The sequence below is a fragment of the Spermophilus citellus genome (assembly GCF_964194105.1).
Source record: "Spermophilus citellus genome assembly, chromosome: 5".
NCBI lineage: Eukaryota > Metazoa > Chordata > Mammalia > Rodentia > Sciuridae > Spermophilus > Spermophilus citellus.
In genome coordinates this window covers 50,917,852-50,943,670 of record NC_138186.1, presented here as the reverse complement: position 1 = coordinate 50,943,670, position 25,819 = coordinate 50,917,852, and the positions used below count along the sequence as shown (strand labels likewise).

The 25,819-nt window shown below is 39.4% G+C and overlaps 1 protein-coding gene across 1 annotated transcript in view; it reads left to right on the top strand.

Moving 5' to 3' along the window:
* Nucleotides 1-25,819, top strand: part of LOC308650064 (diphosphoinositol polyphosphate phosphohydrolase 1) — a 106,120-nt gene that overhangs the window by 41,468 nt on the left and 38,833 nt on the right. Inside the window, exon 2 of the mRNA XM_081295991.1 lies at nucleotides 10,759-10,869. Coding sequence (XP_081152117.1) covers nucleotides 10,759-10,869 — 111 coding nt within the window. The remainder of the gene's footprint in view (nucleotides 1-10,758; nucleotides 10,870-25,819) is intronic.

Genomic DNA, 25,819 nt, shown 5'->3' with positions numbered 1-25,819 from the left:
TTTAAAATTATTTTGAGACAGGTCTTGCTAATTTGCCCAGGTTAGTTTTGAACTTGGGGTCCTCCTGCCCCATCTTCCTGAGTTGCTAGGATTATAGGCATGTGCCACTGTGCTCAACTGGCGATGTCTTGAAATGTGGTTTGTAGAGGTTCAAAATTGTTCCTCATTTGGTCATTTTGTAAAGTTTAATGAGCTCCTTAAATTATCTATTTATGCTGGATGTAGTGATCCATACCTGACCACAAGTATAGAAACACTTAATCAGGAATTCTCAATCCTGTTTTTTTTTTCCCCTCCAGTCCTAGGGATTTAACCTAGGGATGTTCTGCCACCAAGCTGTATCTTTCTTTTGTTTTTCTTTTTCTTTCTTTCTTTGTTTTTGTTTTGTTTTTGTGAGATTGGTTTTTTGTGGTGCTGGGGATTAGAACCCAGGACCTTGTGTATGCAAAGCAAGCACTCTACCAACTGAGCTGTATCCCCAGCCTACCAAGTTACATCTTGAGCCTGTTTTGTTTTATTTTGGTACCAGAGATTGAACCCAGAGCACTTAACCACTTAGCCACATCCCCAGCCCTTTTTTTTTTTTTAATTTTTTTTTCTCGAGACAGGGTCTTGCTAAGTTGCTGAAGCTGGCCTCAAACTTGGCCATCCTCCTACCTCAGCCTCCAGAGTCTCTGGGATTATAGACATGTATCACCTTAATCTTAATCCTGTTTTTTTTTTCTGTGACTTTTTGTAATAATGTCCTGTTCTACTCATCACTGTTTTGAAAGTCTTGGCCAGTACAGTAAGGCAGGATTTAGAAATCAGGATAAATTAGGAAGGAAGAAGTAAAACTCTTATTTGCATTCAATATGATCATCTATGTAGAAAATCCTAAGGAATCTACCAAAAGCTACTAGAACTAATTAGTGACCTAAATGTGGCATAGGTTTAAGATCAATGTACAAACATTGTATATGTTTCTGAGCAAGTGTTGACCATCACCAGGCTAATTTACTTAATACCTTTATAAAGAGTTTTTCCAAATTAGTAAGAAAAAGATCAATAGCCCAGTAAGAAATGAGCTAAAGATATAAAAAAAGGAAACACATTTTACTCTTAACTATATGAAAGATGCCATACTCCCCTCATAATAAGAGAAACTTGAATTGAAACTAAAACAGGAACACTGTATTTCACCTATCAGATTGGCAAATATCAAAATGTTAGAGAGGCTGTGGGAACAGTCAGTCTCATGGGCTACTGGGAGGCACATAGACTCGCACAAACCTCAGGAATGACAAAACATCAGTATTTATTTAATTACAAATGTGCCTGTCTTTGACATGGCAGTTCCTGTCTCAGGTTCCCTAAGCTACTCTTGTCACATGTCAGTAACCTCCACATTGCCAGCTCCAGGGGTCTGTCCTTAGTTCTTGTCTTACTTGACCCCTCTGTGGCGTTGAGCCCCGTAGGTCCTTTGGGCACTTCGCCTGTGCTCCACTGGGTTGTTTACTCTCACTGATTGTTGTTCTCAGATCCTTTGTTGGCTCCTCTAAAACATGAAGAGGCTCTAAGGGCTCAGGTCCGGAGAGCCATGGACTGCTCTGGGGAATCCTGTCCAGCTCCACATACAGCCAGATGTGAACCTCAGCTCTGCCCTCCTTGCTGAACCGCAGACTCGGCCCTCCACTGCCCTCGGCACCTGGGCTTTACCTGGGTGAAATCCAGCTCCTGCCCTGCCCTGCCTGCCTGTCCCTGCAGGAACTCACGTCCAGCTGAGCTTCCTTCTTTTTCCTCATCGCAGTGCCACAGTGACAGCACAAGGCACTTTCTGGGGGAGATGGAAATATGTATCTTTATAGAGGTGTGAGTTCAGGTGGGTACATTAGTCAGGCTCACAGAATCCTGTCCTGATAGTCTTTGCTTTTCAGAACAGGTGAATTTCATTTCAGTTATAACAAAATGCAGTTCCTAAAAATGAAAACTAAATGGAAATAACAAATTTACTATATCACAAGCTGGTGGCATAATCATACAGAACATAGCTCTTTCATGAGACCTTAAAACAGTATTTGGAGTGAATGTTAAATAAGAATTGGCAAGATGTTGATAAATGTTGAAGTGATGGTGACTACTAGGGAATTCATTATATTTTCTCTATGTATGTTTGGAATTTTTCTGTAATAAAGTTTTACTATATTTTAAAAATGAGCTGGGTGTGGTGGTGTGCACCTGGAGTTCCAGCTATTGGGGAAGCTGAGGCCAGAAGATCACTTGAGCCCAGGAGTTTAAGACCAGCCGGATAGTGAGACCCTGTTAATAGATACTCTGACTGACTGACCTCAGTATGTATTGATGTAACTGTCTCCATGATTTAAATGAAAAAGTAAAATAGAACAATGTATATAATGAGTTACTATACGGTTAACAAAGAGGAAAGAAAATAAATAAATGTTTATTTATACTTATATGCTGTACTGTCCTCAGAAGTCTTCACGAGAAGTGCTCTGGGGACGGATGTAAGAGAGAAGGCTTGCTTTTCACTGTGTCCTTTTGGGCCTTTTGAAAATGATCCCCAGCACTGCAAAATAAGTAGAGGAATTAGGAACCACAATTCTAGACACATGCACCTGTGTAAGTTTAGAATGATAGAAAGCCAGTGCTGAAAGGATTTTAGAGATTCTTTAGACACCTCATTTCAAACCTAAAGAAGCTGAAGTCTAGGGAGGTGAAATTTTTTTCTTTGTATTTGTGTGATGGATGTGTATTAAAGGCAGACTGGTTTCCCAGGTTTCTTGACTATCCTCTTCTAAAAAGTGGACACCATGTACTTTGACATCTTAAATTGGGTTGAAATGTGATTAATACATTGATGTTATTTTTGAATGCAATATCTGTCTTTGAGTTTATAGTGAATGTCTCCTTTGTGAACCTGTATTTTGGAAGACATCAAGTACAAGACTTGGCAAAATCAGCCTATCAACGAGCAGGAGTTTTACAGTACTTTCCTATAGCTCTAAGCCTGTGTGGGAAAATAATGCAGTTTATGGATGTCAGGAATGCCATTCCTTCATTTGTTTTAATGACCCCAAGAAACTGGAGCATTCTAAGTATTCCATTCACTCCATTTGGCTTTCAGAAATTTCCTAGGAAATAATGCTTGGCATTCTTCTTGGGTCTTTTATAAAAGTCTTCAGTGCTTGTTCTAAAATACGGCAGCTGTACCCGAGGTTTTAAAGTGACACACCTTCTTCTCAGGGACCCCAATTGTACTGTGCAGAGGTAGTCATTGTCTAGTGTTATATCCCACACCCTGGGGATGCATACGTAAGGATGGTATTTGTGTATAATAGTTTGTGTCTGTGACTACCTTTTTATATCATTCTTGCTGCTCCCAAGGTATAAACTGACAGACTGACAGAATATCTGTTCACTTGCACTGTATGGTGTTTCTCTGTAAGTAGGCAGGAAATAAATTCATTCCTTCCTTCCTCCCTTCCTCCCTTCCTTCCTTCCCTCCCTCCCTCCCTCCCTCCAGGGATTGAACCCAGGGGCGCTTAACCACTGAGCCCCATCCCCAGCCCTTTTATATTTTATTTAGAGACAGGGTCTCTCTAAGTTGCTTAGGGCCTTGCTACGTTGCTAAGGCTGGCTTTGAATTCGCAATTCTCCTGTCTCAGCTTCCAGAGCTGCTGGGATTACAGGCATGTGCCACCATGCCAGCTAGGAAATTTATTCTTTTATTAAATAAACAACCTAGTCATGTAGGCAAGAAAAATGATGTTTATAAGGCATTTCGTAAACTGTTTATATTTAGTAGTTCTTGCTTTTAGCAGTTTTTTGAGCGCCTGTGTAGTATTTAAAAAACAACTTTTAAGAATTTTAAGTAGCTATTTTAAAAATAGGTTAAATGGCCAGGCATGGTGACACATGCCTGTAATCCCAGAGGCTCAGGAAGCTGAGGCAGGAAGATTGAGAGTTCAAAGGCAGCCTCAGCAACTGTGAGGCACTAAGCAACCCAGTGAGACCCTGTCTCTAAATAAAAATACAAAAGAGGGCTGGGGATGTGGCTCAGTGGCTGAGTGCCCCTGAGTTCAATCCCTGTTATTAAAAAAAAAAAAAAAAAAAAAAAAAAAGGCTAAATGGCTTTAAAACTCTAGGAACTGAAAGTACTAGTACTGGGCCCTGTGATAATTTATTGGTTTGCTTTTAATAAGTTACTTCACCTTATACTTACCTTTACTCATCTTTTAAACATTTTATGGATCATTGTGCACAAGCAGGTATGACATCTGTTCTTTAAAATATTCTGGAAAAGATAGTAGACCTCCATTTATTTGAGAATCCAAGCAGATACAAATAATTATTCATTTTGATGTTGGTCTTTTATTAAGAAGGGACACATACATGATGAAAAAGGGCTTGTCTGTAGAACTAGTCTACAGGGCATATCACAGATTTGATGGGGTTATGTGGTCCTTGTGCCACCTGGGTGCCAGCAGAGCTTTCTGGCCATAATGGCAGTGCTGGGGGACTGTTGAGGGCTAGGGCTTTGCATTGTTGGAAATGAGGTTGTGTTAGGTACATTACTGTGTGGCATTCTCCAGAAATTAGCCACACGTCATCATACATAGACTAATCTCTTCAAGGGAAATATCTCCTGATCGTTAACCTGGGGTGTCTGGAATACACCTACCCTCTCAGCAGTGGAATCGGGGGCCTGGAGGGTGGGTGGGAAAATGGGGCAGGCTCCTGGAGCTGGGGCTTTGCCTATGCATGTATTGCCCCTTGGTCAACCTCACCCTGACTGGGAGATTCTGAAACTTGTTTCCCAAATCACTGTCACTTTTCCTTTTCTTAGTTCCAGTTCCACACTTATATGATAGACCACTTGAAATACTCGGTGGTCGTCACACTGCGCATGCTCAGAGACCAGCCTCCCCACCCCTCCTGTGCTTCCCTTCTTCATACTCCTCTCAGTGGCCTCCTTGGAGGCAGATTCCCCACTGAGCCAGTCCCTGAGCAGTACGTAGTACTCCTGTGCCCTGGCCCTCCTCCTTGTCCTATTGGTTCTTCCTGGGATGTATCTGAAAATCTGTCACTTCCTTCCAACTCCTATTTTCCTACTGCCCTTATCATTCTGAACTTGAATTACCACAGAAACCTCCAACACCAGGCCTCTTCCATCTCAGTGCCAGAGTGACCTTTCTGAAACCCACATTGCCATTTCTAGGCTTCAAAAACTTCAGTGACTGGGCTGGGGTTGTGACTTAGTGGTAGAGCACTTGACTAGCATGTGTGGGCACCAAGTTCGATTCTTTTTGGTGGTGCTAGGGATTGAACCCAGGGCCTTGTACCTGCTAGGCTGACACTATACCACTGAGCCACATCCCCAGTCCCAGAATAGATTTTTAGACATTTCATTGCCTCTCGAAGTTAATCAGAGCAGGCAAGGTTAACATGCAACAAATTGGACCTGAAATAATTGTTTTAGCACACTAAGAGTTTTATTGCTTGTTACAATGCCTGTCAGTCATGGGTTTTAAGAGGCTCTACTCCACACACACACACTCCTCTGTACAGGGGCCCAGGCTTGTAGCTGCACCTACTGGACCTCCCAGTGTCCTTGGGTCCTGGGGCAGAGGAGGAGAGAGACTGGATGGGCTTCTTGCTGCTACAGTCCAGTGGTGACACCTGTCCCTTCTCACATTTCATTAGCCAATCTAGTCACATGGCCCCACCTAACAGCAAGAGAGGTGGAAATACTGTAGGCAAGAACATGGACTGTCTGGTGAGCATTCTGGTCTCTGCCAGTTAGTGACATGTAAGCAGTTGCTGACTTTAAATTCTTAAGGACTGAGACTAGAACCACTTTGCTTTTGTGTTATAAGCACATGGACACACAGTAGCCATTGAACGATTTTTGTTGTTATTGATGGTGTTGAATAACTGTTCTTGAGCTTGGATTCAGCTTAAGTCACTTCTCTTACTATCTCTCCACCACCTCCCCGCAAGCCTCAGTAGGTGTCTCTTCTCTTCCCATGATGCCGTGGTGGTACCCTGTTCATAACTCAACCAAAGCATTCCCAACTCTGTATAATTATGCTTTTTTTCTTCTTAGTCCACTGGATACCTTTAGAGCAGGAAGTATGCTTTTCATGTTCTTTAAAAAACTTGCTGGACATGGTGGCAGTCTGGGTAACTTAACAAGACCCTGTCTCAAACTTTAAAGAAAAAAGGACTGGGGATGTTGCTCAGTAGGAGATCACTTGCCTAGCATGTACAAAGCCAGTACCACCAAAAAAAAAAAAAGTAATTAAGAAATAAAACATTGCTGTATTTCTCTCTCCCTCCATTAGATTTATCATTCTCACTTTTTTTTTTTTAATTCTTTTGTTGTACATTGGTGTCGTAGTTGATATGATGATCTCCTCTCTGTGTCCACATGGAAAACAAGTTGTCCCTGCCTTGTTGATTCCTGCCTGCTGTATACAGTCACTATCATGAGCCTAACAGTGTGTTTATCCATCTCTGTGCTGTCACCTGTCTCAATGACTAAAGCTTCATAAAGGTCTGGTTCTTGGTTGACCGTACTCCACTATGATCTGTCTTAAAATTGCAGTGGTTTTAATTTCTGCATCTCCAGTCCTGGCTTGTGATGGTGCCTATTGAATATATTTTGAACAAATGATAAATTCTAGGATTCCCCCCCTTAGCACGTTACTTTCAGAACCTTTTAGGAACTTTGTCACTTAATTTATTTTTTAGACTATTTTGTGTGTCGAAATTAAACTTCATGATAAGAATTTAATGTTCAAAGCCCTGGGTTCAGTCCCCGGCATCTTCCCCCTCCCCCAACAAATAATTTACCGACCAGAACACTGTTTAGCATTTTACAAGGCAGGAAGGAGTAAGGCCCTGGCTAAGTAAAGAACTTTCTCTTTTGTTTTGGGGTTTCTGGCAGTAAGTTTTCAACAGGTTGTCAAGGAAACTTACTGAGGAGAGCTATTTACCAGTAATAGTGTTTGCTTTGAAGTGTGACTAAAAGTAATGAGGCGTTATTACAGATAGTCTTACTTCATAGTCAAGCTTTGAATGTGCGAAGCAATAACACAAGCTGGATTTACCAATTATTCTTTCACAATGATTGAAATTTAAAAATTGATTGGTTATATTTTATGTCAGAGTTTTCCTTTTCTTTGCTTTACCTTTGAAATGTTCCCATTTGGACTAAGCCTTGGCTGAATGGACCTAGTCAGCCTTTGAAGTCATGCTTAGGTTTAGAAAGGCTGGAAAACATTTTTCTAGGAGGCAGGGGAAAAGGGACTTTGTTGTCATTTATATAACAAATTAGTAAAGGATTAATTGATTTTACTGCTTTTTCTTCTCGGCTCTTTCTCATCAATTAGATTGCAGGCGTGCTGCTGGGATTGCAGGCATGTTCACCACCACACCCAGCTCACAGTCTGAAAACTGGGTTTTGAAAAATTGAGATGAAATTCATGTAACATAACATTAGCCGTTTTAAAGTAAATAATTCATTGATATTTACTGCTTCTTATCTACTTTCAGAACACTTTGGTCTCCCTAAAATAAAACCTGTGCCAGTTAAGCACTTGCTAACCATTTCTCCTCCCTCCCAGTCCCTGTCAACAACCAGTCTGTTTTTTTCTCTATGAATTTACTTGTTGTACATATTTCATATAAATGGAATCATTTTGTGTCTGACTTCTTGTAGTGTAGTGTTTCCAAGATTATTCATGTTGTGTGTCAGCAGTTCATTCTTTTTATGACCAAATAATATTCCATTGTGTGAATATGCTGCTTTTTTTTTAAAGATAGAGTGAGAGAGGAGAGAGAGAGAGAGAGAGAGAGAGAGAGAGAATTTTTTAATATTTATTTTTTAGTTCTCGGCAGACACAACATCTTTGTTTGTATGTGGTGCTGAGGATCGAACCCGGGCCGCACGCATGCCAGGCGAGCACGCTACTGCTTGAGCCACATCCCCAGCCCTGCTGCTTTTTTTTTTTTCTTTTCTTTTTTAAATACTGGGAATTGAACCCAGGGGCACCTAACCACTGAGCTACATCCTCACTCTTTTTATTTTTTATTTTGAGGCAGGGGGCAGGGTCTCACTGTTGCTTAGGACCTCACTAAATTGCTGAGGCTGGCCTCAGCCTCCTGAGTCTCTGGGATTGCAGGTGTGCACCACCATACCCAGCTATATTTTGTTTGGATATCATCCTCTTTGATAGACATTTGGGTTATTCTGAATAGCACTGCTTTGTACACTTGTGTGCAGGGTTTTGTTTGAGTTCTTATTTTTAGTTCTTTTGTGTATATACCTAGAAATTACTAGGTCATGTGGTAATAGTTTTGTATGTGTGCAGTGCTGGAGATATAAAGCCAGGGCTTCCCACATGGCAGACAAGTGCTCTACAACTGAACCTTATCCCCAGTTCTGGTCATACAGTAATTTTATGTTAACTTTTTTTTTTTTTTTTTTTTTTTTGGTATTGGGGATTGAACCCAGGAGTGCTTAACCATTAAGCTACACCCTCAGCCCATTTAATTTTTGAGACAACATCTCACTAAGTTGCCCAGGATGACATCAAATATGCGATCCTCCTGCCTCAGCCTTCCAAGTTGCTGGGATTATAGATATGCACCAGTGCACCCAGTTTATGTGAATTTTTGAGGAAACACCAAACTGTTTTCAAAATGATTCACAATGGCTGAATCATTTTGCCTTCTACCAGCAATGTACAGTTTCTTCATATGCTTGCCAGCACTTGTTGTGTCCCTTTTGTTTGTATTAAGGCTATCCTTTTGGGTATGAAGTATTGTGATTTTACATTTCCCTAATGACTAAGTGATGCTGAGCATCATTTCATGTGTCTATTAGCCATTTGTATGTCTTCTTGGAAATGTTGTCTTTTGTTGAATTGTAAGAGTTCTTTTTATATTTTAGATACTGTGCCTTTATTAGACACATGATTTGCAGTTATTTTCTTCTATTCTTTTGTCTTTTCACATTGCTTTTTTTTTAAGGTGGTTACAGTATCTTTATTTTATATTTATGTGGTGCTGAGGATCGAACCCACTGCCTCATGCATTCTAGGCAAGTGCTCTACCACTGAGCCACAGCCCAGCCCCATGTCTTTTCACGTTCTTGACAGTGTTCTTGGATGCCTAGAAGTTTTAAATTTTGATAGAGTCCAATTTGTCATTTTTTATTTTGTTATTCATGCTTTTGGTGTCATATTCAAGAATTTGCCAAATCCAAAATCATGAAGATTTACCTTTATGTTTTCTTTTTTTTTTTTTTTTTTAGTTTCAGCTCTTAAATTTAACTTTGGTTCATCTTGAGTTAATTTTGTATATGATCTGAAGTAGGGGACTCTTTTTTAATGGCAAAATTTCATGGAGCCTCTGCGTTATACTGTGAGTATTCTTTAATTGAATATACATACGTACCAACAACAACAACAAAAAACTACTGTGGATTTCATAGAAAGTTAAATTATTCTGCATTGTATTAATCTAAGCAGAACTTACATAGTTTTTTCAAAATACTACATGTAAGACATTATTTCTTTCAGTTTGTAACGGATGTGGGTTCATGCTCATTCCCTAACTTCATGGTCTCCACTCAGTTTGCACATCACAGGTGTTGTAGGTGAGAATCGGGAGAATCTGCCATGGCAGGGAAATAGGAATTAAGGATGAGGATAGAATTTCCAAAGGCCCATAATTGGAGAGACCTCAAGGGGGAGAGAGGCAATGACTGGAAGGTCAGAGACCAGAAGGCATTGGGGTAAATGGGCCAGAGAGGGCAACAGAATGACTGCAGAGCAGAAGTGAAGAGCTCACAGGGAAAATGGCTTAGAACAGGGAGGCCCAGTCATCATCATCAGAGAGGAGATTCAGGAATAGTTAAGCATTCCTTTAGTTTTAGAAATAATGCCAATCCAACTCTACTTTCCAATTAGATCCAACTGACTTTGCTTAGCATCTGTCCCAAAGATGGGAAGGGAAAGGAAGTAGAGACATTTAAATTTTATTTCAGCTGTGATCAGAATACTGGTTTAAGTTTCAATTACTAAAGTTGTATTCTTTTTTCTTTAATTAGTGAAACTATATTTTATGACAGTGTTTGGTATGTGGTTTGTTTAGTTTTCTTTCCATTAATAACATTTCCTAGTTTAAAAAGTCCGGATTTATTTCCCCTGAGAGAATGATAAAAATAATATTCTGCTTCTCCCATAGAGGAAGGTTCTCATTACACCCTTAGAGCTTAGAGAACAGGATGGTGAGCTACATTGGCCTGTGGCCACCTGATAGAACAAGAATTTGGACACACAGGAGGGAGAACTGTGAATGGAAAGCATTTTACCATGGTGGCAACCACAGCCAAGGGTGCCTTCCGGCAGCTCTCTTGGTGCTTACAAGCCCTGTAGTAGCCTTTTTTAAAGTTGTCTTTTGGTAACTTTGTCAGGTATATGTTCAGTGGGCTTTAGAAAAAGGGACAGGGAGGAGATGAGACTGAGGACTGAGTCTGAGGAGAAGTCAAGCAGGTACCCTTCTGTTTTTACTAGACAGAGTGTCCTTTTGAAATGAAACAGAAACCTATCTTATAAAAAAGCAATTTGGAGAAGCGTAAATAAGGAATGGGTCTTAATTATAACTTGAGTGTTTGTGGGGTTTAAACTACATTTGTCCAAATGTCTTTTAAAATTTTTAACCCTTTCCATGTGACCTCTGTGACTTCAGGTGCTGCTGGTGAGCAGTAGTCGCCATCCAGACCGATGGATTGTCCCTGGAGGTGGCATGGAGCCTGAGGAGGAGCCAAGTGTAGCAGCAGTCCGTGAAGTTTGCGAGGAGGTATGTACTGAAGCAAAGGGCGCAGCTGAACCTCGTGACCATGAGCCTGTCCTATCTGTGTGATTCTTTAATTTATCACCACCCACTGAATAAGCATACTTAAGATCACAGAGATACCATCTAAGGTTACCATGTGTCTTCTTGATTAAAGGAATGATTGGGTGTGACGTGGTAATGTTTATCAGACACTCATAGTAGTAGTAACTATATCCAGTGATACCTGACAGTCCTTTGTGACTTTCCATGGATCTCCTCCAACACTGCCTGTTACCTGTGGCAGAGGATCAAGTATCAGTCCTAAGAAACAAAGCAGTCTGCATTAGTATAATAGCTCATTCTCATTAACCTTGGGATGAGGAGGAAGAAGAGACCCTTTTCTCCTGTGCTTCCTGGATCCTAGCCATGAAATAAATGGTGGCTAAAGCAACAGTTCTGTTAGCCGGAGCTGGTAATGATGCAGCTTGAAAAAATGACAGCATCTTCTTTTTTATTTAGTCATATGGTATTCAACATACATGTAGTAAGCTCCTAGGCCATAATATTCTTCCAAATAAACAGAAAAAGTCAAGTCATGGGCCCTTAGTTCCCATATTTCACAATTTTGCAGTCGGAGGAAGCTGAGAAACAGATTGAAATTTAGAATCAAGAGGAAGGAACTGATGTTTCTCCATAGCCTGTTGTGGCAACACCATGCTCTGCTCTGCCTATGGTATCTCATTTAGGACTCATAATTAATTGTATAAGGTTTATTGTCCTCATGTTCTTACCCTGGCACACATAAATCCCTTTCCTTGTTCTAGAGGGCATTTAAGACTAACATATAAAGTGACATTAGGGCTAGTCTACATTCTACATTTATTTTGGGTCTAGCTCTTGTTGAGGTCCCCTTAGACTAATTGCATCCTAAGAACATCCTAAGATTTCTCATTGCAAACTCCTACAGGCTTACATTGGCTTATGTCTAACTCATTTTATCTTGTATTTGGTATCTGTAACTGGATTGTAATCTCCAAAGGCAAAAATCATATTTCCCATATAAAATTCCCCTCTTCCTGAGCCTAATACACATACTAAATAAATAAACAATAATATTAATACAAAGATCTGTGCTAGATGGAACAATGGCTGGAATAATGCAGATTCTGAAGAAATACCCAAAATGGAAATGATCAGATACAGGAAATGATAAACATCAACACAGTAGACATGAGAAGGCGTTCTCACAGTGGCTGCTGAAGAGACTAACCTGGTGAAACCAAATGGAATCCAGAGGGTGTATGATGAAAGGAAGTCAGCCATGGAAATCTTGGTTTCTCATTCTGTTAGTTAAAAGCTACATGACCTGTGGAAAAAAATAGTTTTAAACTCTCTGAACTTGGCCCCTCACTTGAATATCTTCCTGTTTACTCCACCATGGGAGGAGGGGAGATAGAGTGAGGTTCAAATGAGAACATGAGTATGAATGTCCTTTGTAAATAATATGTGACTCTTATCTGTTAAGATGTATGCAGGGGGGCTGGGGATGTGGCTCAATCGGTAGCGCACTCGCCTTGCATGCCTGCGGCCCGGGTTCGATCCTCAGCACCACATACCAACAAAGATGTTGTGTCCGCCGAGTACTAAAAAATAAATATTAAAAATTCTCTCTCTCTCTCTCTCTCCCTCCCTCCCTCCCTCCCTCCCTCCCTCCCTCCCTCCTCTCTCACTCTCTCTTTAAAAAAAAAAAGATGTATGCAGGGGAAAAGAATATGTCCTTATTATTCAATAACAGGTTTATCATATCACATCACAAGTCCCAGGTTGGCTGACTCAGCGGTACCAAGAGCCCCGGGCTTTCCCACCTTTTTGTTCCACCATCCCTGGTACATTGGATTTTGTTCCTGGGTTCCTCTCCTTGTGGTCACCATGTGGCTTCTCCTGTTCCACCTTCACACACTCTTCAAATACAGGATAAATAGTTTTGCCTTAGGGGGTCTCTTTTTATTTGGAAGAAAGAAACCTTCCCTGGGAATACCCCTGTAGACTCTTTATGTTTGGTGGTCCAGAGTTGCTTCATAAGCCCATGCTTACACTAGGCCCCAGCAAAGGGAATGACAGTTCCGTGTACAAACTGCTAGCCTTGGGCTGGGAGTGTGGCTCAGTGGTAGAGGGCTCGCCTAGCCACATGAGGCACTGGGTTCAAACCTCAGCACCACATAAAAATAAAATATAGATATTATGTCTACCTACAACTAAGACATAAATATTAGAAAAAAACTGGTAGCCTTTACTGACTAGGATTTCAGAAGCCTTTTAAGACTTGAATATAAAACAATTTAAAAGCATAACCAATAGAAGATAAAATCTTTATCTTGTTAAAAATACTTATTTTGCAATGTGACACTATATCCTCATTCTATAGTGTAAAAGAATGGACAGATAATATATACTTTTAGAGTGGAAAAATTCATTATGCAGGTCAGACAGTCTCTGTTGCAACTACTTAACTCTGCCATTGTAAGGCAAAAGTAGCCAGAGATAACACATAATAGATAACAAAATGGACCTGCATTCCAGTAAAGCTTTATTTATAAAACCAGTGATGAAAGATTTTTTAAAAGTTGTTTGTTTAAATAAAAACAGAAACGGTGAGAGCCCTTGAAACTCAGTGTGGCTGCTCCACCAGCACTGTCTGTGTCACCATTTCTTGTTAGAAACAGAAAACCTCGGGCTTTACTCCAGACCTAGTCTCCAAATCTGATTTTACTTTTGTGTGTGTGTGTGTGTGTGTGTGTGTGTGTGTGTGTGTTGCTGGGGATTGAACCGTCAGCCTTGTGCATGTGAGGCAAGCATTCTACCAACTGAGCTATATCCCCAGCCCTCAGAATCTGATTTTAAATAAGATCCTCAGAAGATTTGAGAACCCACTGTATTAGAATATTGAATTTGTATAAAGAAGTGTTCTGAGAATTCCTCTCCATGGGGTGTGGAGAGAACTTGCTCTGTAAGGGCTGGATTCTGATTGGCTGTTTGCATATCCATTGTAGTTCCTTTGGGACATGGTGAGACTAGAACACTCAAAAGTGCTTTTCCCACACTCTACTCAGTCGCAACTAAGTCTCCCTAGTGAACTGAGGTTTGCCCGATATAAAGCACTTGCATATAAAGACTTGCGTATAAAGACGGCTTAAGGTAGTCACAAGGAGAGAAGCAGGTCAGGTTCTGAGGGTAGCCAGCCCATCCTTTTGGTGACACACATTTTGACAGAGCAGATGTGGTCTGGATTGGCAGCTGTAGTGTCAGCTTCCTGATTTGGCTGGTGCCTTTTGTTTGGCAGCTTCCTGGTCCATCCTTGAGGGAGCAGCTCCCTTGGCAGCCCAGTCTGCAGTGTGTTTTGGGGTGTTGTTCCTGGCACCTTGCCCAGCAGTCTGTTTCTTCAGCTCTCCCAATGGTTCTGTAAGCTGTTTTTATTTATTGCTTGACAAATTCTTCTCTTGAACTAATCAGATTGGTTTGTGTTGACTACCGTTAAGAATCTTGACAATTTATTAATTGGGTCTTGGGTTTTTTTGGTGGTAAGTTTTTTGAATTCATGATATTTTCTGGATATAATCCTCTTTTAGAAGAGTGACTAGCAAAGATTTTTCTCTCATTCTGTAAGTTATCTTTTTGTATTCTTTTTTAATTTTTTAAAAAATTTTTTAGTTGTAGTTGGACAGAAAGGTATTGTACATTTTTTTTAAATTCATTTTTATGTGGTGCTAAGGATCGAATCCAGGGCCTCATACATGCTAGGCTAGCGCTCTATGCTGAGCCACAACCCCAGCCCCTCTTTTTATATTCTTAATTGCTTCCTTTGCTATGCAGAAGATTTTTAAATTGATGCCATCCCATTTACTAACTCCTGGCATTTTTTTCTGAGCTTTAGGGGTCCTGTTGAGAAAGTTGTTGGAATGTTGACGCTACATTTTCTTCTAGAAGTTGCATAGTTTCTGGTCTAACTTATAGATCTTTGATCCATTTTGAGTTGATTTTTGAGCAGGGTGAGAGAGAAGGGTCTACTCTCATTCTTCTACATATGGATAACCAGTTTCCCTAGCACCATTTATTAAAAAGACTGACTTTTCTCCAATGTATGTTTTTGGCATCTTTGTCAAGGATCAGATGACTGGGTTTGTCTGTGTGTCTTCTATTCTGTACCACTGCTCTATGTGTCTGCTTTTATATTAGTACCATGACTTTTTATTTTATTTATTTGTTTGTTTATTTGAATGTGAGTGTGTGTGCTGGGGATTGAACCCAGGGTTTTGTACTTGCAGCTGAGCTGTATCCCCAGCCTCTATGAAGTTCTTGTTCCTATAGTTCTGTAGTATAATTTGAATTCTCAACAATTCTATTTTTGTAACGCTTGCTTGGATTTGACATCTGTCCCAGGAAAGCTGGCCTTAGTTGTTGTTACTATTGCTGTTTGTTTTTTGTTTGGTTTGGTGTTATATTTGAATTAGCTTGCGTTACAGGAGTACAGCTAAGATGTAGAATAGATAATAACAGTTATTATGTCATTGGTTGCAAAAGGAAATGCAGTGAGTGAGTATGGAAGGATATAGGGTACTGTGCTTACCATTTGTTCCTTGGAAATTTGGGGGTTTTTTTTAAGAATTTTTTTTAATTGTTGATGTACCTTATTTTATTCATTGATCTATATGTGGTGCTGAGAATAGAACTTGGTGCCTCACACACATGAAGCAAGCGATCCACCACTGAGCCACCACCCCAGCCTGTTCCTTGGAAATTTGATTCCGTTCCTCTGTGGGTAAGAAGAAACGGAAGGATAGCAAGAAGTAGAAATGAAGTGTTTGTTGGGCTGGGGATGTGACTCAAGCAGTAGCGCGCTCGCCTGGCATGCATGCGGCCCAGGTTCGATCCTCAGCACCACATACAAAGATGTTGTGTCCACCGAAAAAACTAAAAAAAACCCTAAAAATATATTAAAAATTCTCTCTCTCTCTCTCTCTAAAAAAAAAAAAAGTGTTTGTGAAACAAGGAAATGAAATATGCAGCACAGATCATTAAATTATATTCCTCATATACTTAATGTCTTACCTGCTATTCATTATCCTATCTTGAAGTGAATCCTGATCTTGAGATTAAGCCCCTCTGCCATTCTCAGCCCTTATGAATCCTGCCTAACCTTACACATTTTTTTCTCCTGCAAACAAAGGAGAGTTCATTTCACCATACCCCATACTTTATTTCAGAATCATTGAAAGGAAAAAGAAATGTTAACTGCTTTGATCCTAAATAAATAAAATGTTGTACACACAATGAAAGTTACAATTCTTTGGCTTACAACAAAATAGAATAGAGTGGGAGGCTGAGTCAGGATGATCACAAGTTCAAAGCCAGCCTCATCAATGGCAAGGCCTTTAGCAACTCAGTGAGACCCTGTCTCTAAAATAAAATACAAAATAGGGCTGGGGATGTGATGTGGCTCAGAGGTTGAGTGCCCCTGAGTTCAATCCCCAGTACAAAAAAAAAAAAAAAGAATGGAGGGTAGTTTTTCCAGGTCCACATCCATCAACAGAGAATTAGACTTGAAATCAGGAAAGATCTTTTTAAAAAAAAAAAAAAATTTTTAAGTTATAGATGGACAAAATACCTTTATTTTATTTGTTTATTTTTATGTGGTGTAGGTGATTGAACCCAGTGCCTCACTCATGCAAGCACTCCACCACTGAGCCGCAACCCCGTCCCAGGGAGGATCTTGATAGGTATCTTTTATTGTCCTTTAAGACCATGTACCTGTAAAATAGAAAGCAATATTTAGAAATTCAGTTTTCAAAATGTTAATATTACTTTGAAATATAGTCAAAACCTAAGTTCTTCTGTGTGCTTGAAGATCTTATTGTTTTGTTTTTAAGCATAGATTTTATAATTGCTTTCAAAAGTCCTTATAAACTGTTATAAATACCTATAACAGTTAATTGATAACCTTCACATTTCAAATGGCATTAATTAATTTAGTGTATGTGCTTTTGAAAAACTTCATTTGTCTGATTTAAACAGAAAACTTACAAAGCTCTTTAATTAAAAAAAAAAAACAAAAACTTGTGACTCTTAAACTTACAAATGACTCCAAGACTCCTCATCCTGCCTCCTCTTTTTTAAGCACTGGGGATTGAACCCAGGGACATTATACCACTGAGCTACATTCTTAGTCTTTTTTTTTTTTTTTTTTTTTTTTTTGTAGTTGGACACAATACCTTTATTTTATTCATTTTTATGTGGTGCTGAGGATCTAACCCAGTATCTCGCACGTGCTAGGAGAGCGCTTTACCACTGAGCCACAACCCCATCCCCTATTTCTTATTTATTTTTATGTGGTGCCCAGGATCGAACCCAGGGCCTTGCACGTGCTAGGCAAGCACGCTACTGCTGAGCCTGAGCCCCAGCCCCAGGCCAGCATTCCTAGTCTTTTTGAGAGTCTCATTTAGTTGCCGAGGCTGTCCTTGAATTGTGATTCTCCTGCTTTGGTCTCCTGAGTTGCTGGGATTACAGATATGAGTGAGTCCTCTTGCCTGGCCAAGTCTTAGATTTCTTTAAATATTCCCATACTGTATATAAGCTTGTTAAGATTTCCAACTTAACATCAAAAGTTATAAATAAATTATTCAGTAATACTCTTTTAATGTGATATTCTAAGACCGCCAGTCTAACAAATAGGTTGATTCTTACAAACATCACAAAATCATAAAATGTGTCTAGACTCCTTCCCTTTTTTTTTGTTTTGTTTTGTGGTGCTGGGGTCTGAACCTGGGCCTCATGCATATTCTAGTCTCCTTAACACAAAAAATATTTTACTGTTATTTCGATTCACTTAAACATTTCTATATCTAATTCTAAAATAATATTTCTAGGATTGAAAGATGTTTGCTAGGGGCTGGGGTTGTGGCTCAGTGGTAGATTGCTCACCTAGCATTCTTGAGGCACTGGGTTCAATCCTCAGCACCAAATAAATGTAAAATAAAGATATTGCGTTTACCTAAAACTAAAAAATAAATATTAAAAAAAAAGAAAGATGTTTGCTCACTAGAAAAACTGATCTTTTTTTTTTCTTTCCTTTTTGCGGGGTGGTACCGGGGATTGAACTCAGGGGCACTCGCATGAACCACATCCCCAGCCCTATTTTGTATTTTATTTAGAGACAGGGTCTCACTGAATTGCTTAGTACCCCACTTCTGCTGAGGCTGGCTTTAAACTGGTGATCCTTCTGCCTCAGCCTCCTGAGCCACTGGAATTACAGGGGTGTGCTACAGCGCCTGGCTGATTTCTTACTCTTTAGCTGTGCTCACAGTGGTGAGGTCATGTGGCATAAAAGCAGGCAACCCTGCTTAATTAAGTACTGCCTGCTGCGACTTCACCAAGGCTTCTGTGTATGTGGTAAAGGTGTTTATTCATACAGAAAAATGTTTGCAACACATTTCTAAGGGATCAAAGCAGGATAAAACAGGATTTATGATGTGAAACCATTTGGTGGGAATGTTAATGTTAACTATTATGTGTAGACAGCATAATAGTTAACACTTATTACACACTTACTGCATGTGAGTCTGCTCTAAAGCATTTTGTGTGATGCAGTGACATTGTAACTGTTGTTATCTACATTTGACAGGTGAGGGGAAAAACACTAAGGTTCAGTGAAATTAAATGATCTGCCCAAATTGTGCCTTGTACTCACAGTAGCACTTGAATCCAGGACCTCTAGCTTGAATAACTGTTCTCCTAATGCTGTGCTCCTTGAAAGAATGTTTACCAGAATGTTCACATTGGTTATCTTTGGGTCAGCTTGTAGGTTATCAGATTCCCTGCATTGAACATAAATTTTGTTACTAGAAAAAAAAAATTCCTGCCAGGCACGGTGGCGCGTATCTGTAATCCCAGTGGCTCAGGAGGCTGAGTCAGGAGGATCACAAGTTCAAAGCCAGCCTCGGGCTGGAGATGTGGCTCAAGTGGTAGCATGCTCACTTAGCGGGTGTGAGGCACTGGGTTCGATTCTCAGCACAAAAATAAAATATTGTATCCACCTAAAAAACTAAAAAAAAAATATTAAAAATTCGTGTGTGTGTTTTTTTTTTTTTTAAAGCCAGCCTCAGCAAAAGCAAGGTGCTAAGCAATTCAGTGAGACCCTGGCTCTTGATAAAATACAAAAAAGGGCTGGGAAGTGGCTCATTGGTCAAGTTCCCCTGAGTTCAATCCCCAGTACCCCCCCCAAAAAAAATCCTATGTAAGCATGAATAGAATGAGATTATTAAGTAGTTTATCATGGCATGTTCAGGCCTAGGTATCACTACTAAACTCTCCCTATTCTTGTTCGACTCAGCTTAAAATATTCAGCATATTGGCCGAATTCAGAAACACAATTTGAAACATCATCAACAACACTTAAAGGAAGAACTAAAAGGTTCTCCTTTATAAACTGCCCTCCACGTTTTAGCTGCTCACAATCAAAATCCTATTATAGTGACCCTCACAGGGTTAGAGGGACCAGACTTTTTCTCAGGGCCTGCTGTGAGCCTTACAACAGTGCATTCCTAGCCCGGGGCAACAAAAGCTTGTGTGAACATCCATATGATAGTCTCTGTAGTTATAAAAGAAAGGCACCTCATTGTGTGGTCCTTAGGTGTTCTTTCTTGCTAAGTTCAATGGGAAAGGTAAAACCCTTATCACAGGGGGAAAGAGAAGCTGGCTCTGAAACCCTCTGCCTCTGTTCTTGTTACATTCCTTTCACCCCTTCTCACCTCAGTCAAACCAAGAGCATTATCACAAAGATAGAGAACATCTGAAAACAAAGCAAAAGAAAATTAAGTACATAAAGCATTTGTGTACAGCCTAATTAGCCTGGGACTTAGGCTCACCTCAAGACAATGCATACTTTGTCTCTCTGAATTCTTTTTATTTTTTTTTTATTTTTTATTTTTTATTTTTTTTATTTATTTATCTCTGAATTCTAACCCTAATGTTGCACTTCTCTGTGTTTCTCTCTTACTACAATACACTTTGCTGTATAAAACTCACCATCTTGGAAATTTTTTCAAGTTAGTGCTGTCTCATTATCTTTCCTATACCTCACTATCCTCCCTTAAGCTTTTCATAGACTGTCAGAATTTATGTAAAATGTATGTATGTAAAAATTTCACAGCATGTTTGACTTAATCAGCCTTATTAAAGAAAAAGTTTGAAAGTCTTGATACCTAATGTGGTATTTATTATTAAGACCATTTCCCTTCTTTAGACAAGTTCTTGTTATGTTGTCCTGGCTGGTCTCAAACTCCTGGGTTCAGTTACTGTAGTCACTGGGACCAATGGTCACTGGACTTGTGAACCACTGCCAAGAAGCAAGTTTACATCCCTAATGGGACCTCAAGAGTTCAGAGCTACTGTTTGCTGTGGTACATGCCTATAATCCCAGCTACTTGGGAGGCCAAGGCAGGGCGGATTGCAAGTTTGAGGCTACCCTGTGTAACTTAGTTTTTTTAAAGGGCTGGGGATGTAGCTCAGTGGTAGATTGTTTGCCAAGCATGCACAAGGCCCTGGGTTCAATCCCCAGTACCACACAAAAAGAGTTCAGAGCTGCTTTCTTAATTATTTTCAGTCCTCCTAATCTGTTTTATGGAAGTCTGACAAGAGTTTATTGTAACCCTTCTTGGTCTCATTGCATTTTCAGATAAGAACATAAAAAATGCCATAGTGAACTTTATTTTAAAAATCTGTATGTTTGGGCTGGGGATGTGGCTCAAACGGTAGCACGCTCGCCTGGCATGCATGCGGCCCGGGTTCGATCCTTAGCACCACATACAAAAAAAAAAAAAAGATGTTGTGTCTGCCAATAACTGGAAAATTAATATTAAAAAAATTCTCTCTCTCCCCCCCCACTCTCTCTTTAAAAAAAAAAAAATCTGTATGTTTGCTGGGTGCAGTAGCATATGCCTATAATCTCAGCAACTCTAGAGACGGAGGCAGAAGGGTTGCAAATTTAAGGTCAGCCTCCTCAATTTAATGAGGCCTTAAGTAACTTAGTGAGATTATGTCTAAAAAAAAAATTAGAAGAGCTGGGGATGCCAGATGAGATGGCACACACCTATAATCTCAGCAGTTTGGGAGGCTGAGGCAAGTGGATCACAAGTTCAAAGCCAGCCTCAGCAACTTAGTGAGATCCTGTCTCAAAATAAAAATAGGCTAGAGATGTGACTCAGTGGTAGGCAGTATCACTGAGTACTCTGCCCCATATATATATATATATATATAGAGAGAGAGAGAGAGAGAGAGACAGACACACCCAGTTAAGACCCATATATATGTACGTATTGTGTGTGTATGTATTTAATCCCAATTCCTCTATTATGCATTTCCTGTCCCTGGAAAAAGGTTGGTTTTATATTTATATTATAGCAATCAAGAGGATCCATATGGTATCTCAGAATTGTCTGTAACAGGAAAGCAGAATTTCATGTCTCCTGTTACACAAGAGTATAACATTTAAAGTCTGTGACTACTTGGTAGTAATTTAAGAAATTCTTTTGTCACTTTTTTTTTTTTTTAAGCTCATAAATGTTTAACTGGATGTGGAGTGAGAAAAAGTGAAGGTTCAGTGTAAGCTCAGTATGTGTTTACTTTTTACCAGGCCCAAGCAGTTGTGAATAGAAGGTAGATGGTAGGGTGTCACAGAATTTATCAAAGAAATAACATTTTAAAGCCAGACGTGGTGGCGCATGCCTGTAATTCCAGTGGCTTGGGAGGCTGAGACAGGAGAATTGGGAGTTCAAAGCCAGCCTCAGCCAACTGCGAGGCACTAAGCAACTCAGTGAGACTCTGTTTCTAAATAGACTACAAAATAGGGCTGGGGATGTGGCTCGGTGGTCAAGTGCCCCTGAGTTCAATCCCTGGTACAAAAAAAAAAAAAAAAAAAAAGAACATTTTAAAAATCTAGAACTTTAGTCACAAAATATATGTCATTTAGTAGCAAACTTTAAAATATGAATAATAGCAGGCACAGTGGTGCATACTTACTTATAATCCATACTACTCAGGAGACTGAGGCAGAGGATCTCAAGATTGAGGCCAGCCTCAGCAATTTAGGCCTTGTCTCAAAATCAGAAATAAATTGGGGCTGAGGTTGTGGCTCAGTGGTGGAGCGCTTGCCTAGCATGCATGAGGCACTGGGTTCGATTCTTAGCACCTCATACAAATAAATAAAATAAAGGTTTATCAACAACTAAAAAATATTTAAAAAAAAAAAACAGAAATATAAAGGACTTGGGGAGGGGCTAGGGTTGTAGCTCAGTGGTGGAGTGCTCACCTAGCACATGTGAGGCCCTAGGTTTGATCCTCAGCACCACATAAAAACAAATAAATAAAATAAAGGCATTGTGTCCAACTACATCTAAAAAATTTTTTAAAAAGGACTTGGGATGTAGTTCAGTGGTGAGAGCACTTCTCAGTTGAATTCTAGTTTAAGAAAAAAAAGAATGAATTAAGAATATTTTCAATCATTTTAACATAAGTAAAACAGTTTGGGGAATTAGGAGAGGTAAAGTTATAGACCATATAGGGAGGAGGACAGGCAGTTGGCAGCGTGTGTGGGCTTGGCAAAGTGTGGAGAGCCTGCCCTAACCTCACGGCAGCCCCTGCTGAGGCCCCGCCAGCTGTCATGTGGCAGCTAAGACCAGGCATATACACATCCATCCATCAAAACATTGTGTTCTGCACATTGACTATATATAATTTTATAATTGACTATATATATATATATATATATATATATATATATATATATATATATATATAATTTTATTCACCTTAGTAAAGTTGGGAAGGTGAGGGAAACGTTACGTGGCCAGGTCCTCAGCCGTCTCCAGGGAATCCTGAAAGATGAGTTCTCGAGTGAGATCCCCTGATCTTTCAATGTAGGCAACTAATTTTTTTTTTTTTTTTTAAAGAGAGAGTGAGAGAGGAGAGAGAGAGAGAGAGAATTTTTAATATTTATTTTTTAGTTCTAGGAGGACACAACATCTTTGTTGGTATGTGGTGCTGAGGATCGAACCCGGGCCGCACGCATGCCAGGCGAGCGCTACCGCTTGAGCCACATCCCCAGCCCTAGGCAACTAATTTTAAAAAATGTTTTTTCAAAATGTTAAAGTTGCTTGTGGATTAAAAAAGCAATAACAACAATAATAATGAAAGACTAATAATGAAAAATAACTAAAATTTGTTCTTAATTAGGTGAATCAGCTGTGTTCCAGATTTCGAGCTCAAACTGAAACTCCAGCCTCCTAGAAGAAGATAGTTTCCCTTTTTTCATCTCCTAAGTAATAAGTGAAAGCCAATGAAGGTTTTTAACCTTTGAAATATATTTAACAGAAATATTAAAATGAGAAAGTACAGGGCTGGGTTGTGGCTCAGAGGTAAACTGCTTGCCTGGCATGCATGAGGGCACCGGGTTTGATCCTCAGCACCACACGAAAATAAAATAAAATATACTGTGACCACCTATAACTAAAAAATAAATATTTTAAATGAGAAAGTGCATATGTAGTTATAAATTGATGTAAATTAAAAGAGACCATCAGTTAACCCCATTTGTTTGTTTAAAAGCAGGCTTTATTAAGATGACCATCTCTGAATTCTCATTATTTAATTTTTAAAGGATTTTAAATACATGAATATGAATTACCAATTTTTAATGTACATGTATGTCTGTTGGACCTATAGATTTATCTTTAACATAGGTATAAAAGTAGGTTGGGCAGGGTGGTGTACACCTGTAATCCCTAGCTCAGGAGGCTGAGGCAGGAAGATTGCAAGTTCAAAGCCAGCCTCAGCAACTTAGCAAGACCCTGTCTCAAAATAAAAAATAAAAAGGGCTGGGGATCTAGTTCAGTGGTTAAGTGCCCCTGGGTTCAATCCCTAGTACCAAAAACAAACAAACAAACAAACAAACATAAAACAGGTACAAAAATATATAAAGAATTTTTTTAATATGAATTGTAGTTGGACACAATACTTTTATTTATTTTTATGTGGTGCTGAGGGTTGAACCCAGGGCCTTGCAGATGCTAGGTGAGGCGCTCTACTGCTAAGCCACAACTCCAGCCCGACAAAGAATTTCTCTATTTGACATTAAAAAAAAAAAAAAGGCTGGGTATAAAATAGACATAAATACTTATATGCCAACCATATTCAACATCTTGAGCTGGAAACTAAAGCACACTGACATGATGGACGCTGCTTTCCCCAAGACAAACTGCGTGTTCATCAGGATTACCATGACTTTATTTTTACTTGGAAAAAGACATTATAAGCTCTTTTAGTCACAGCATTACAAAATACAAGTATCTGCCACCTAGTACACTACATGTATTGATTTTAGTCTGATAATTCTTTTTTAATTTTTTATTCTTTTTAGGTACACATGACAGTACAGTCTATTTTGACATATTTATACAAACATGGAGTATATCTTATTCTAATTAGGATGCCAGTCTGTGGATATGCATAATGTTGAGATTCACTGTAGTGCATTCATAGGTGTACATAGGAAAGTTTTTTCAGATTTCATTCTTTTTTATGATAGAAATAGCTTTATTCTGTTTTATGCTACCTCTTTCTTTTCTTGTATAGAATCTTTTCTAGAGTTTATTTATGTTTTTATTAGTACATTTTAGTTTTACATGAATAATTTATTCTCTTTAAAGGATTTATTGGGAACTGTGGCATAGTCATAAAAATTTCAAGAAAGCTTTTGTTTACCTAACATGGATTATTATTTTTTTTTTTTTGGCTGCAGTAGTGGGTCACTCATTTCATCCCAGCCATTTTTATTTTGGGGGGGGGGGTTTGGTTTTGTTTTGAGATTGATCGATGGGCACTTCGTACTAAGCCACATCACCAGCCCTTTTAATTTTTTTATTTTGAGACATTATCTTGCTAAATTGCTGGGACTGGCCTTGAATTTGCAGCCCTCCTGCATCACTGGGATTATAGGCGTACACCACTATACCTGGCAAGCATGGATTTTTTTTGGTGAGGAAGCTTCGTTATTCTTCCCTCCTAGGAAAACAGACACACAAAAATATATACAAAGAAGTTAAGAGCTTGTTCTTAGAAGAAATAAATTTGAATACATAAAATGAACAGAGAAAACATTCCACGTCTTGATGTACAAGCTGTTGTGAGGCCATTTTACATTAGAGAACAAAATGAATCCTGCAGACCGCAGGACCTTTCAGGCCTGTGAGTGAATCGGTATTGAATCTTCTGTTTCTGGCAGCTGAGACCTTAGAAAGGACCTGGCTTCTCAGTTACAGTTCAGGGATGAAAAGAAACCTTGGCATAGACCCGTCCTCACTGAAAGGCCTGGCTGAGGTACAATTGTGAAGATCCCTGTGCTCAGCTTTTGCTGTGTGCTCATATGGCCAAGTGAAATTTCAACTCTGGGCCCAGCTCAGGGGATACTGTTTTTTCAGAGGAACTCCTCTACTCCACATGGAATAGAAAATGGCAGCTATCTACTCCTATCTTCCTTCCATGTTTACTTTTAGAATTATCTTCAGGAAGATTGAGTTTTGGTGACTATCATTTTGACTTTTGCAAAAACTCTTAGTAGACACTATTGACTCTATGAAAATTGACTTCATAATGTTCTTACATATTTGTGTTAGTGACTATTTTAGTTTAAAAATATAGATAATTTTGACTAGGAATATCCACTAGAGTGATGTATAAAAATTTCTCTTTAATAATAGAACTGACCGCCTGTGATCCCAGTAGCTTGGGAGGCTGAGGTAGGAGGATCTCGAGCTCAAAGCCAGCCTCAGCAAAAGTAAAATGCTAAGCAACTCAGTGAGACCCTGTTTCTAAATAAAGTACAAAACAGGGCTGGGGATGTGGCTCAGTGGTCAAGTGCCCCTGAGTT